Source organism: Malaya genurostris, chromosome 2 (assembly GCF_030247185.1).
Source record: "Malaya genurostris strain Urasoe2022 chromosome 2, Malgen_1.1, whole genome shotgun sequence".
In the NCBI taxonomy this organism is placed as follows: domain Eukaryota; kingdom Metazoa; phylum Arthropoda; class Insecta; order Diptera; family Culicidae; genus Malaya; species Malaya genurostris.
Genome location: NC_080571.1, coordinates 76,815,717 through 76,830,350, shown reverse-complemented (window position 1 = coordinate 76,830,350; position 14,634 = coordinate 76,815,717). Strand labels below are relative to the sequence as shown.

Below are 14,634 nucleotides of genomic sequence, written 5' to 3'. Positions count from 1 at the left end.
TTCTTTTTAATTTCCCAGATCATCATCGTAACCTGAACGGTGGCAACTCAGCCAATTCGGATGACGTCGGCGAAGACTTGGTCGTAATTCGACAGAACCCCCAACAACAGCAACAGCAGCAGCAGCAGCAGCAACAACAGCAACAGCATGTGAATAACCAGACGCCAACCTCATCGGCGACGAATGTCGTGGTGACTAGTGGAGGCTATGACGCCTCGAGTGTCACGAAAACCACTACGAACTCGGCATTCACACCGATCAATGCGATGCCACCGCACCTCAACACGCTGGCAGCGGCACATCACCATCAGCAGCTGGCGGCAGCCCAGCGGCCTTCCTATCTGTACGATGCCATCAGTTTCCAGAACCAGAAGTCGATCCAGCAGGCCGCGGCCAATACGGCCGGTAACAGTTTTCCGAACCAGCTGATCTCGCTGCACCAGATTCGCAACTACGCCCACCAACCGTCGAGTGGGTTGATAGCGGGCGAACATCTGCTAATGGGTGGCGGTGGGGTCGTAGGTAAAACGGAAAAGCAGTAAAAAAATCGGAATATGTAAGCTCTAGCTGCTAGCAGTAGTCGGTAGGTTTTCCGGGGAACCGTCTGCCGGAATAGGATAGACATGACGACGGCACTTGAACACCCACACACCCTCAGCCACACGAGATTCGAATACTCGATTGATCTTTGTATAGGATTTTCATGATTTGCGATCGTCCGAAGTGCGAAGTTGTACAGAAACGGTTTGAAGGGTTGATCGCTTCTTATGGTTTTCCTTTTTGTCTGGTAGACTGTGCGATAAGAGCAGCAGGTTGTGATGAATATAATTTGGAGATCTTAAAGTTCAAACTGTACGTTATGTTTTGCTTACTTTGAATCCATAACATCGAATATATTTACCAGCTTTCTTATGAACACAAAACCCAACAGTCGTGATCCAGATTTATCTGTTTTTACTTTTCATAAACAACTATTTGTGTCAATCTCTTCACCATTCGCCTTCGGCTCATCAGTTCTTAAAACAGATCTAATTGAACTGCTATTTAAACCGCTAAGCAGACGCAAAATGTGTAAATTTAGAGTCTGCTTAGTGCTTTAAATTGAACTGCTAGGTGGAGATGGCAGTTTGAACTGCTTATAAAACACTGATGAGCCGAAGGCGAAATGTGAAGAAATCGAAACGAAATAACACAGCACTAAATAAGTGGTGTGACACCGAAACTGTGAGAATCGAAAATGACAGAACAAGGTTTCACAATAACTTTTACCTGTTGGTGCCCGATTTCGTAGTAGTTTTAGTTTCCAAAGAGGTTCTGGGTTGTAATTGCTTCGATTTGTCATGTTTTAGTCACTTTTTATAGCCAAGCGTCACAGATTTTCAATACACGTTAGTTTTTTCGTCTTGTCGTAGAGGAAAAAGTAACATTTGCAATTATACTCTCTCTTTGCTTCAATGAGAAACGCGAATGCTTCGTCTCTCTCCGGTTTTTTCTGGTGCCGGTCATTTTCGAATGAGACAGTAAAATATTGAAAATGAGGCTGTTGGATTGGATTATTTCATGGGGAATGTGTGACAACTTTAAGCTCTGGTTAGTATTCGCTTTTGAATATTTTTATCTTTCTCAAGATAATCGATGAATATTCACCCTCATTCTTGTTCCCGTCCGTATCGACCACTCGAATGTATTCGAACGCGACTCGTTTGTTACAAAATATTTAAACATCAGTAAGCTTCTTCGAAAAAAAATGCTAAGCCACGATGAAATCACTTTAGCTCTTGTAATTAACCATATGCGAAAAGCTAGAATGAATGCCAGTTTAGTTTCGAACGGTACGTGCTTTCGAACATCATTCGTACGAACGAAAAGTCCTATTGTCGTTTACAGACGGAGAGACGAAATACCGTGGTTTGGATTCTTCAGTTCAATGGTGCGAATCAACCTTTCGAATACATTGAAAACAGTTTAACCGATTTCCAACGAATTTCTTTTCGAATGTAAAGGTGATTTGCAATCAAATGGTAAATGTGTTTTTTGAATAAACCATTTAAAAAGCATAGCAGTAAAATGCTTGTTTTTTCTGACTAGCCTTCGAATATATGCGCGCGGTTCCATGTTTATACGCATCAAATTTTACCATATCTATTAGGTACTTTATGGAAAATACGCTTCATTTTATATTAAGGTAGCGCTTCGCCGTGGTCAGGTGGTTTCGCGCATTTTACCCAAAATTTCGAGAGAACGTGGTTAGAAACGGACACTCCAAGAACATACGATTCTAGGTAATTAGTTTTTCTATAGATTAGTATATAAATTGTGCCTGATGAACGTTTTTATAGAAAGATTTCGTGCGAGTTGTAAAAATAAATGAGTTTTTCCTTATTGTTTCGCACACTCGCAATGTCAGCACACAAGAAAACAAAATGTTTAACATAACTCGCACGAAATTTTGCGAAAGAAATGCTTTCCAACTGATATTTTTGCCAAATGTAAAATTGTTCTTGAGTACGATATTTATTTATCAGGTACAACTTTGCTTCCGCCGTTTTTTCCAAAATTTAAAGCTTTATTGCGAAAAAGTGCTTACAGATGTATTCTTCACATTATTGTCCATCGCTAGCGACAACTTTCTCCCATCTTTCCGGAAATTTTCGGATCCCGGCTCGAAAAAAGGAGTCCTTTTTTGACGCTATCCATGAAGCAATCCATTTTTCCAACTCTTCGAAGGATTGAAAACGTTGATCTGCCAGGCCGTGTGCCATCGAACAGAATAGTTGGAAGTCAGAAGGGGCGACATCTGGGGAATACGGCGGGTGCGGCAAGACTTCCCATTTCAGCATTTCCAGGTACTTTTTAACCACTTTTGCGACGTGAGGCCGAGCATTGTCGTGTTGGAGGATGACTTTGTCATGTCGCTCTTGATATTGTGGCCGCTTTTCTTTTTGCGCGCGACTAAGGCGCATCAGCTGCGTTCGGTAGCGATCTCCTGTGATGGTTTCACCCGGTTTTAAGAGCTCGTAGTAAATCACACCGAGCTGATCCCGCCCAAATCACAACCTTGGCACCGTGAATATTAGGTTTTGCCTTCGACGAAGTAGCATGCCCAGGCTTTTCCCATGATTTCTGCGTTTAGGATTGTCGTATCGAACCCACTTTTCATCACCGGTTACGATTCGTTGTAAAAACCACTTAAGATTTTATCTTTGATCTTACCCAGGGCCTTGAGACGTTTTGAAATGGCTTGCTGACTCACTCCCAACGATTCGGCAAGCTCTTCTTGGGTTTGGCACGAATCTTCATCAAGCAATGCTTCTAGTTGTTCATCTTTGAAGGTTTTTTCTCTTTCACCACCATGTTTGACTTCGACATCGAAATCACCATTTTCAAAACGTTGAAACCACTCCCGACACGTTCTTTAACTCAGAGCAGCATCACCGAATGTTTCTGAGAGCATTCGATGCGCTTCAGCTGGATTTTTTTCGAATTGTAACAGAAAAGTAAAACTTCCCGCAAATGGCGAGAATTGGGCACATAAACAGACATTTTCGAGCGTGAATAATACGAAAACAAGAACAACTACCACTGAAACGGCGATGACAATTCGTTAGGCACTGTACACACTCACTTTAAAGACATTATCATCTATGTATTTTTCCCAGCCTCAGCTGGTACAGCCACCTATCGGAAAACGGCGGAAGCAAAGTTGTACACCTGATATTATGTAGCATTCGTCACTTCTGCTTGGAATCTTTTAAATCTTCTCGATACAAAATCAGCGAAAGAACAAGTCATCAAACATTTTTCATTACAACTTAAGTCTGTACCAGAACTGATGGTTTAAAGTTGAATTGGCATTGTTTTTATGCATGTACGATGTTTGAAAGTGTGATTGATTCGAACGAAAAGGGTAATACGAATTTGACATTTGAAAAATGAGTTGATTATACCACGGGCATCCCGAAATACTGCAGCCATAACCTTCACAACTGACTGTTGCGGATCTTCGGATGCTTCGGATGTGGTTCACTGACTAGAGTCTTCTGATAAGAGGATCGTTTCGAATCCGGAGCGAAGTGATGAATCCATGATTGATCCATTGTCACATATCGACACAAAAAATTTGATTTATTACTTGTAAACTTGGCCAAACACTACTCAGATTTATCAACTCGAGTTGTTTTTAAGGGACAAGACTATTTGCAAGCGTTTGAGTAATGTCAACAATGTGTGCGCAAAAACAAATTCCGACACTGATTTTAATCAATAAATCTTCCATATGGTTGAAAAATAAACCAATCAGTTCATTCTGCCTAAAATTGCAATTCATGAAAAGCAAAAATCTTAGTCTAAAACTGTTCCGTTTTCCTTAAAACTGCTCGAGAAAAATTACTTTAGTTTTAGCTTACTTCCACTAACACATTTGATTAGCAACAAACACATTCCTATATGGATTTCCTCTTGCAGAATTTTGTGCGATAAAAAGATTTACGTAACTTTTATAGGTAAACCCGGAAAATAGGAACCTTTAATTTGGCACGCGAAAGGTAATGGATATGGAATGTTGTCGTAAGACTATTTATTTTTCCGGAAAACTGATTTTACAACATAAAATATTTGGTTTTTTTATTCTGTGAAGCGCAATCTAATACAAATGCATAGAAACATTGTTGCTAGCTTTTTTATTAGGGAATTGAAATCTACATTCATATAATGTAAGCAATTTTCCATCAAACGTTGGTGAAAAATTGATCAGAACGGATATTTCAACCAAAAAGTCAGCTCTGATTAATCGGAAGTGTCATGAAATTTCACACGTAACTTTTTGAAAATTGGTGCTTTATAAACGTCACATGAATTTGGCAATGACAGCGCCATCTGTGTGTTGGTGAATTCGTGAATCATTAAGTGATGTGTTAAGCGGCCCTTACACGTGACAATATTATTGTCAATTCAAAGTACTGTCAATATACCATCAATCCATTTTTTTTTTTGATAACTCGAGTCCGATTGTTTTTAAAAATTCAAGCCTTTGGCGCTTTAAATTTTGCAACTGAACAATGAAATATTGAGAGAAGATGTCTTTGCACATATTTAACAGTTTCTCTCTGGATAGAAAGTATTGTCGGATTGGTGAGCAGTTTTGATTTTTTGATGATATTTTCGTCAATCCAATGAAGTTTTCATTACACGATCAAATATATTTGTCTCGTGTAAGGGCCGCTTTATGTACTTATTGTACAAATTGAAAAAGTCCAGGTGTGTAATGTCAGAGACATAACTGGAGGTAGTGAATACGAATAAAACTGACACTCTTACTTTATACTTCCAAATATCAATTAGTTGATCGATTGTGTGAATTGTGCAAGCTAAACTACAGAACAGATTAGTTACATTAAACATTCTGACACACAAATATTACGAAATAACCAGTATAGTTCTTTATGATAAAATAATGGTGGTTCTGAAAAGAACCTTTTATGAAGGCGTTCGTGATCGACAGTGACGAGTTGAGTTCAAATTTCGATGGATACCATTGACTTCCGATTGATATTTTGATGTCGATTATTTCATTTCGGATTTCAATATTTCAGTAAAAGAAACTATCAAAATGCATTTCTAGCATCCCAGGAAGGCCAAATTGTATAATTTTCTAAGATATTAAACACTAAATAAACGATTTTAAACACTGTTGCGAATTTGGAACTGTGAAAATTGCAAAAAAAACTGATCAAGTTATCTTAGATTTGCACTACACTGCTAATTTTAATTTTCGATTTACAAAGCAGCAATCTTTATAGTGCTTTCTTCATATAAAGTAGGGTTAGTACTTGTCTGCGGCCCTTAAACTACACAGCAAAAAAATAATTGTAAAAACCTCGATGTTATTCTCAATCAATGTGAAAAACCTACTAAACATCTATGCAATAAATTTTTATTTTCGAGAGATATTTTAGATAAATCACATCTTATTACGTCAAACTAACGTATTGAGTACATTACATCAGCTTGACTGAATGCTGCATACGATTCTGATAGGAAATTATGCATCTTTTCATGTAATATTACAACGCTTAGAACGATATCGAGACTTTTTGGATATTAACTTTTGCTGTACATAATTTGTCACGATGTAATATCACAACCATCTCTTGGTGTCTTTCTAAGGGTTGTGTAATATTACACACAAAAAAAATCTATCAAAATCGCATAGAATATTCAGTCAAACTGATGTAATATACTCAATGTTTCGATGTAATAACGTTCGATTTATCTCTAAAACATTTGGTGTTCAGTAGGACTAAATTTGTTTTCAAACCGATGAGCATTTCTTGTCTCCGCACCGGTAAGAAGGCCAACACAAACGTGTTGTAAAATTGTCTAACATTGGCTCGAAACAGGTCCCCGTGTTCAGACTCCTATTGGACGTTGAACGATTGCGGTCAAACGTCCAACGAATCGTTTGAACATTGAACAATACATCTCTGTCGAATTTCTAACTGTAATACTAGTTAAAGTGAAGATGCTGATTAAAGTACTATTGTCACCTATCCCTAACGGGTTCAGTTGTTTTCTATTAAAAAATACTTCACATCTAAATAAATTAGTAGAACCGAAAATTTACAACTTTTTCAAATCTTTTGTCGATCAAACTACTCTGAGGCCTACTCAGAAAGCAACCTAACGGAACGGAGTTTCCGTATATGTTCAGCTTTGCACGGTCGCTACATGGTTCAACTCATTTCCCGTTTACTGTGAAATTGTAGTTCGCAAATGTTTGTTTCTTCTATTCTATTTGTCAGTCTATCTCTTTCCTTGTTGGATACTAATGTTAGCTAATTTCAAGACGACTTGTGCTGCCGTTCCAAACATAATTGTCCCATATAAAGGAAATCTTATAGACAAACTTTAAGCTTGCATTGGTTGTTTGTCGGGAGAAAAACATTTAGGTAAAATGGTTTTATTTTCATTTCAAAGCTCTGCAGGCTTCATTTGTGTGATTTACTCCCGTTTATAAACATCTCTATAAAGCGTAATTCAATTATTATATAATTATCTCCAATCACCTCACAACCTGCCGCCCCGCCGCAAGGATCGACCGAGATGAATCTCGCCGGTCATATTAAAAATTGCCCATTTGACAAAACAACACACAACCAACCAATCATTTAACGCAATCCGAACTACATTTTAAACAATTGAAGTAAAATGAAGATTCAACACAAATCACTAAACCGGATTGCTTCATCCGTTCGTTCTTTTATTTAAATATTATATCAATTCAAGATCTCGGTGATTCTAGCGTTTAAGATCGACACTACAGTCCTCCCCCCAGCCCCAAAAACAAACACGCAACTACACATAAAAACGTCATACCAACTTTGCGATTTGCACGTAACTTAAGAGAAAGAAAGGAAGAAAAACTCTCTTCTGGTAATGAGAAAACGAAAAAAAAAGAAAACAAAACAGATTCAACTTTCAACAATATCGAATAAGCAAGCAACTAAATTGAATTGAAAAAACTCAGCGAAAAGTTGCAACTTCTTGTACATAGATTAACCGAACAGAGAACGAAAACAAACACAGCTCATTAGCTCAAGCACAAGCCAGCAACGGTGTTTAAATTCCACTAATTTTTAGCTGTAAGCAAACGAAAGGTCTCCGAATAGGGTTTTTACTGTTTTACTTTATTTTACTCTATCCTAGTTTTGTACCATACAACTGGACTTTCCTTTCGCTAGGTTTTGTGATTATTTTCAATTGGTTTATTTTTTTCGCATTTATTTCGTCTTTTGTCAGTACAGAGAGTAGCAATTGACAGGTTTACTGTCGGTAGTTAATTGAAACAAAAACCATCTATTTAAGCAAAAATTCCCGTACTTTTAGTTGAACGTAGAGAAAGAGATAAACATAAGTTATTTTTTTTTTATTTTCCTAGAGAGCATAAATATTTTCATCTATTCCGGTGGTTTCGAAACTCTTTTGGTATCGATCCCCGACAAAACGACAAAACACGAAACACACACAGACAGACACGCAGTGTAAAGTATACTTAAAATTGGCTATTCTATGGTTTCATTCTCATCTGTATTATTCTAAGTTGTTCAATCGAAAACTGTATCATACTAAGGCTATTGTAGAAATCGTAGCAAATAGGCATTGGAAAATCTGTAGAAAATATGAAGAAAAACCCCTTATATTTAAAACACAAAACTGCACCCAATTCTGGGTGACGATTAGATTGAGAATGATCCAGAAACATTAGAACCGTCACTGCACCTGGTGACCGGAGATAGCGACAGTAAATAGCATTGGAACGGTGCTCTAGCTAATCGGATAAGCTGGACTAGAAATCAAAGGTGTGATCTTTCTATCTGTGTACAGACAAATGTGTGGTGATTTAGCAGAGTATGATGAACGAGTAAATATTCGATATGATGTGAAACTATATTATTATTATTATTATTACTATTATTAAAATTATTATTATCAATAATGGGTGTCAATCGGCGGGGATAGTGGGTCACTCTTGCCACTCTCTCGATATTCAGTAGCAGCTAAAATGAAAACAACAACCAAGAGTGACAAAAAAAACCCGAAGCTTGACACGGTGGTCTGTAGGAACATAGGCAAGAGACTAAATGGATAAATGAAACAATGTGGAAATCAGTCGAGAAACTGGGCAGGTGAAAGCGTAGCATTGTAGATTGTATAAACAAATTTTAAATTAAATTTAAAAACAGAATAAAAAGTGGTTATCTAAAAAATGTAAAACTGATGAATTTTATTGCTATTCTGGAGAAATATCCAATCTATTCCAAGTTTGAATAACACAATCAATTGTAGGTAGATGGGTTGAATTTGACGAGTCATGTAAGTTTCACACGTCCGCTCCAAGTTGCCAATAAATCGCTTCTACAGTATTATTTTTTTCCAGTTCTTGTTGTTCAATATTAGCCCTGTTTCAATGCTATAGAGACTGGGATCTACTGGGCGACTGAAACCATCTTTATTCTACAGGCGATTTGTAATATCTAATCAGAAACAGAAACAAATAAATGTTTTATAAATATTTTGGGGCTGTTCATCCTGTAGATTTCTAGATTTCATCGTGAGATAGAGACTGAGAGTTTCGTGATGGTCGAAATTCCTCTGCCGACAAAGAACCCTACGAAGCGGTTGTCGAAACTACATAAATGGAGACAAAATAAACGACAATAATATTACATAAAATTGTACTGGATGGCCGGTAAGAGAAAGTGCGCGAGCTGGCCATAGTTGGGCAAAATTCTGCAGATTAGGAAGATATCCTGCCGCTGGATTCCGCACATACTTATTTGGAACTAAATAATGTAAGGTGATTATCACCAAGTGATTATCACTTTTGAAAATTTGGAATCATGTAAGGTGATAATCACCAAGTTCTGTCACCACTGCTGAAAGGCTAACATCACTATCAAATGTTGGCATTGTAAAATATTTCCTTTTATATCACTTTCCCTACTGGCTATTTCGGATTGTTCTCAATAGCGAAACACACTTGTTGAAAGTTTAACACTGAAAGAGGACCTGCCTCTGTTTATTGATGTTTTTATATTGTGTATTGATCGACTTTTCGATCAATACACACTAAACACAATACGTGCAATTAGATTGGATTTTTTCGAACATGTAATGTACAAGGTGGACACATTTGGAGAAGTGTTACATAACAGCTCTTCCCCCTAAAGATCTCGAAGTATATTACAAACAGAGAAGAATTGACATTTATCAATTCTGTTTAATACAAATTTATCAGCTATATATAAAATCATTATCATATTTCTTTGTCTTCAATCTTTTCGAGCGCCTGATTGGCGAAATATTAACTTCAGTTTTCTTCCTTTTTCGAGTCTTCCTTAATTCTTCACTTGGAAAACCTCGGAAATCTTCTTCCGCTTCATCTCTTGCGTTTGCCGATCCTGCCATCGTCCCAGGACAAAATATGTTCGGCCGGACCATTGAGTCCGAATTAGTCACTCTAAGCTGACTTCTGTGTGCGTTGACCCTTACGTTTCCAATTTCCACCTGTGAAATAGTTTTAGAAACTTGTCTTAGAAATGTTGCCTTAATCCATCGGGCGTGGTTATGAGGATTGTGGTTTTTGTACCACACCTCATCTCCAGCCATCAGATTATCCAAAGGACTTGCTACATGAATAGCAGAATTTTCCTTTGACATAACCACATCATTTGGTTTTTCCTGTGGTACATGCGATGTTAGTGTTGTTAAAAAGTTTTTATATGTTTTTCTCGGATGGATTAGATCAATTAGAGTTTTAGGCGTGAAAGAGAAAATTTTCTCTGATGGGAATCGCCCATCACTAGTCATGCAGTTACGAAAGTTAAATAGAAATAAATTGATCTGGTCTTCCAGGTCCAACTCACTTATATCTGGTTCAAGCAGAAACTTTTTCAAAACCTCTTTAACCGTCCTTACCAGTCTCTCCGCTTGGCCATTGCTTGCAGGATTATATGGAGGACTTTTAAATACTTTAATACCTTGCTTTTCAAGAAAATGTGTAAAGACTGCTGAGTTGAATGGAGGACCACCGTCTGAAACTAAAACATCAGGCAATCCATAGCGAGCAAAATATGCTACTATCTTTTTCAAAACCTGGCCTGTATCTGTGCCTCTCTTCATCCACTCAATTTCCACCCACTTTGAGAAACTATCCACCAAAAGTAGAAAGGTGTGATGTTGAAAATGAAAGAAATCTATGTGTATACGACTAAAAGGTCTAGTTGTAGGAATCCATTTGGATTGTATCTTTTGTTTTGGTATTATCGCCATGCCGTTGCATGCATCACAATTTGAGACAAACTTTTCAATGTCTCCATTTATACCAACCCAATAAATAAATCGTCTTGCAAGTTGCTTCATTTTAACTACACCCCCGTGGTTAGCATGTAATAGTTTTAAAAGCTCGCTTTGCAGCGATTGTGGCACCATTACCCTGTCTTGATAAAGTAAGCACTCGTCAAACAATTCTAAATCATGCTGATTTGAAAATATGTTTGCAAAGCGCTTGTCAATTCGTTTTGGCCAACCACGTTTCATATAATCAATAATTTGTTGCAGAAATTTATCGTTCTTTGTCTGAGAAGCAATCTTGCTATGATCAATTGGCAATTCTTGCCCAAAATTAATACTTTTGATAATTTCTTTATCATAATCACTTGGAACCAATTGCTCTAATGGGAATCTGGAGCAAAAATCCGCGTTTCCCATTTGGGCAGAGGGTCTATATTTAATTTCAAAGTTATAAATGGAAAGTTCTAAAATGTATCTCTGTAATCTAGTAACATAAATTGAATGTTTACCTTCCTTCCCAAATATTCCTACTAAAGGCTTATGATCAGTATAAACATAAAAAAATTTCCCATAAAGGTATTTATGAAACTTTTTAATTGTGGACACCAAAGCTAAAGCTTCTAAATGTAAAATTGGATAGTTCTTTTGTGCTGAATTTAAAGAAAATGAAGTGAAACAAATCGGTTTCTCAACTTCGTCAATAATATGAGCAATTACTCCTCCTAAACCATACCCTGAAGCATCAGAAACTACTGCTATGGGCTTCAAAGGGTCATAAAACTCCAAAATATTAGCCTTTAACAAAGACTGTTTACTTTCCTCAAAAGCTTTGTCACAATTACTATCCCAAATATATTTAACATTATTCTTCAAAAGATTGTATAAATGGTACAGCTTTGAAGACAGATGTGGAATAAATTTATTATAATAATTTATAAGTCCTAAAAAGGACTTTAATTCTGTAACATTCTTTGGAATTTTAGCCTTCTGTATAGTAGTAATCTTTTCCGGACAAGGCATTAACCCGTCTTTACTTATTATATGGCCTAGATATTGAAGCTCTGTAACAAAAAATTTACACTTTTCAAAATTAACTTTAATATTAGCATCAGCAAGTCTTTTTAAAACAACGAAAAGTTTTTATTTGCAATCTTCCACACTATCTCCTGCAATAAGCACATCGTCCAAATAACAAAAAACATATTCTAAACCCTTTAATACTTGGTCCATTACTTGCTGGAAGATGGACGCACTAGATGATGCCCCTTGTGGCAGTCTATTGTAAGAAAATAAACCCTTTATAGTATTTATTACCATGAATTTTCTTGATTTCTTAGAGAGTGATAACTGGGTATATGCGCCTTCTAAATCTAATGCGCAAAAAACCTTACAACCTGCTAAACCAGCAAATAAATCTTGAGCTGTAGGCAATGGGTAAGTATTTGGAATTATAACTTTATTAACGGATACCTTGCAATCTATTACAAGTCTGATTTCATTATTTTTCTTTGCTACCACTACCACTGGAGAAGCCCATTGACTGGTTTGGATAGGAGTAATTACTTTCTCTCTCTCCAGCTTATTTAAACACTCTAAAACTTTATCCCTTAAACGATAGGGAACGTCATATGCTTTTTTAAAAATTGGTATATCTGATTTCAGCTCCAAATCAGCTTCATAACCAAGAATTGGTAAAGAAAAATCTTTTTTAAATAAATTTCCAAACTTTTGTTTTATTTCAGAGACAATTGTGTCACTGCTAATTTCAGAAAGATTATTAATTTTTGAAAAATTTGAGAAAAATGTTCTCCAGTTTGGAATGAAGGCATCCAACCATGGTCTGCCAAAAAGAGGAATGAAACAATTTTTGCAATTTAGTACTAATAGTTTCAAATTCTCATGTTTTTCCCTAAAGTCAACTTTGACTTTAACCTCTCCAGCTATTATCAGCTTCGCGCCATTGACAACAATCAATTGTTTAGAGGATTTTTGTAGAGGTTTATGAAAAAGAGAAAAATACTGTGTTTTACTAATTACAGAAACGGAGGAACCACAGTCAACCTCCATTTCCAGTTGTTTATTCTCAACTTTCACCTTTACCAAACATGGTTCATTTATTTTGTTAATCGATGTCACATTCATGCATTCCAAATTACCTTCGTCTGAATCATCGTTGTCAGACTCCTCAGTCCTCATACGGTTCATCAATTCTGAAATATTCTGCGTGCTCGTACCTGACGTTCCGGGTTTCATTTGTTCCACCAGCTTAACGGCCTCTTTCTTCATATTTTTCAACCTAAAGCATCGTTTCTTCAAATGTCCTTTTACCCCACAAAAATCGCAAATTCTAGTTTCAAAGCTCTCTCGAAAGTCTGCCGGTTTAAAATTGCTATTTGGTTTCCAAGTATTTTTCTGTTGATATCTATTATATCCAAAATGCTTTTGATATCGAGGATTTCCATATGGCCTGAACCCTAGTCTATCTTTTACAGGTAATCTGCTATTTTGTTTCTGAGGAATTGAATTATTTGCAGCATTATGTGCCGCTGCCAGTTTACCCATAGCTTTTCCCATTGTATTACCATTTGAAGCCATAGAAACGACATTGTGAATAGAAAATGGTTCAGAAGATAAAGTTTTAACATTGTTTTTTGCCGCTTCCCAGGTCTGTATAATTTTCTCAGCAGACTCAAGGGTTTGATCAGCTTCGCTTAGAATTCTCTGCTTAAGCATAACGTCTTTCAAACCAGCCAGCAAACGATCTCGTATTGCCGTGTCCTTAAACGCACCATAGGCACACAGCTCAGCCTGAAGTTTCAATGCTAATAAAAAATCTTCCGCCGACTCATCAGCGTTCTGAGTACGCTGGTTAAAAGAAATTCTTTGGCAAACACCAGAGGCAGTTTTGTCTAATCTCATTTTCAATTTTTCTATCATGGTAGCTAACGGTACAGCTGCCAAACTACCAGTCGGAAACAAAAGCTTGAGTTCCGAGTACACGTACGGTCCCACCAATGTAATAAAATGGGCCTTACGGTCATCTTCTGGAATCTTATTTGCAATGAATACAAATTCTAATCGTTCCACCCAATGAGTGAACGATGTACCTTTTCTAAAAGGTTCCATTGTGGAAGCAAAACCTTGAGACATCTTTTCAAAATTGAAGCGTAAAATCAAAAATTTATCACAGAAATATCCCCAAAAATTTAAAAAAAATTCAATAAAAAACAACCGCGAGAAAAAAATGTAAAAATCCACAAGAAAAAAAAATATTAGAACAATTTTTTTTAACCAAACAGTTCACTAACCTCGAAATAAACTTGAAAAAGCAATTACCACCACAACAATTTTTCTGTTCACGTATTAATAATTTGCACTTTAATAAAATTTATATATTTGCACTACTTTCGGATCGTTTGTTGTAAATATAATGGGCAAAAATAAATAAAATTAAAAAAAAAATATGTCAGCCCGAAATTGAAATATAGTTTATGTAATTTTTTTTTAAATAAAAAGAAAACAAAACGACTCACCGATTGATTGCAATCGAACCAGTAGAACTTTTCCCTAATAACTCCTTTGCCTTGATAATTCCTTTTCCTTGGTAATTCCTTTTCCTTGGTAATTCCTTTTCCTTGGTAATTCCTTTTCTTTGGTAATTCCTTTTCACTAGAAATGATGAATTTCCACAATTTTTTTTTTTTGCGCGTGCCAAGATATAATTGGATGGTCGAATTACTCCAACCGAAGAGAAAGAAACTCAATTTTCAATTTCCCCGTAGC

The 14,634-nt window shown here is 36.5% G+C and overlaps 2 protein-coding genes across 2 annotated transcripts in view; one reads left to right on the top strand and one right to left on the bottom strand.

The window, feature by feature from the left end:
• The window catches only part of LOC131432746 (zinc finger protein squeeze-like), a 128,647-nt gene extending 119,875 nt beyond the window's left edge, over positions 1–8,772 (top strand). The window contains exon 4 of the mRNA XM_058599236.1: positions 19–8,772. Coding sequence (XP_058455219.1) covers positions 19–542 — 524 coding nt within the window. The 3' untranslated portion in view covers positions 543–8,772. The remainder of the gene's footprint in view (positions 1–18) is intronic.
• Positions 8,773–9,538: 766 nt separating this feature from the next.
• On the bottom strand, positions 9,539–14,035 carry LOC131431701 (uncharacterized). The gene is made up of 2 exons (XM_058597559.1): positions 13,008–14,035; positions 9,539–10,065 (listed from the first exon to the last, which is right to left on the bottom strand). The coding sequence occupies exons 1-2, from the start codon at positions 13,999–14,001 to the stop codon at positions 10,019–10,021; spliced, it is 1,041 nt and encodes a 346-aa protein (XP_058453542.1). The 5' UTR covers positions 14,002–14,035; the 3' UTR covers positions 9,539–10,018.
• Positions 14,036–14,634: the final 599 nt, after the last annotated feature.

Coding starts and splice junctions, on each gene's coding strand:
- LOC131431701 (XM_058597559.1), bottom strand. CDS start 14,001: ATGTCTCAAGGTTTTGCTTCCACAATGGAACCTTTTAGAAAAGGTACA. Junction 10,066..13,007: donor CAACGATGATTCAGACGAAG/GTAATTTGGAAT, acceptor ACTATTTCACAG/GTGGAAATTGGAAACGTAAG.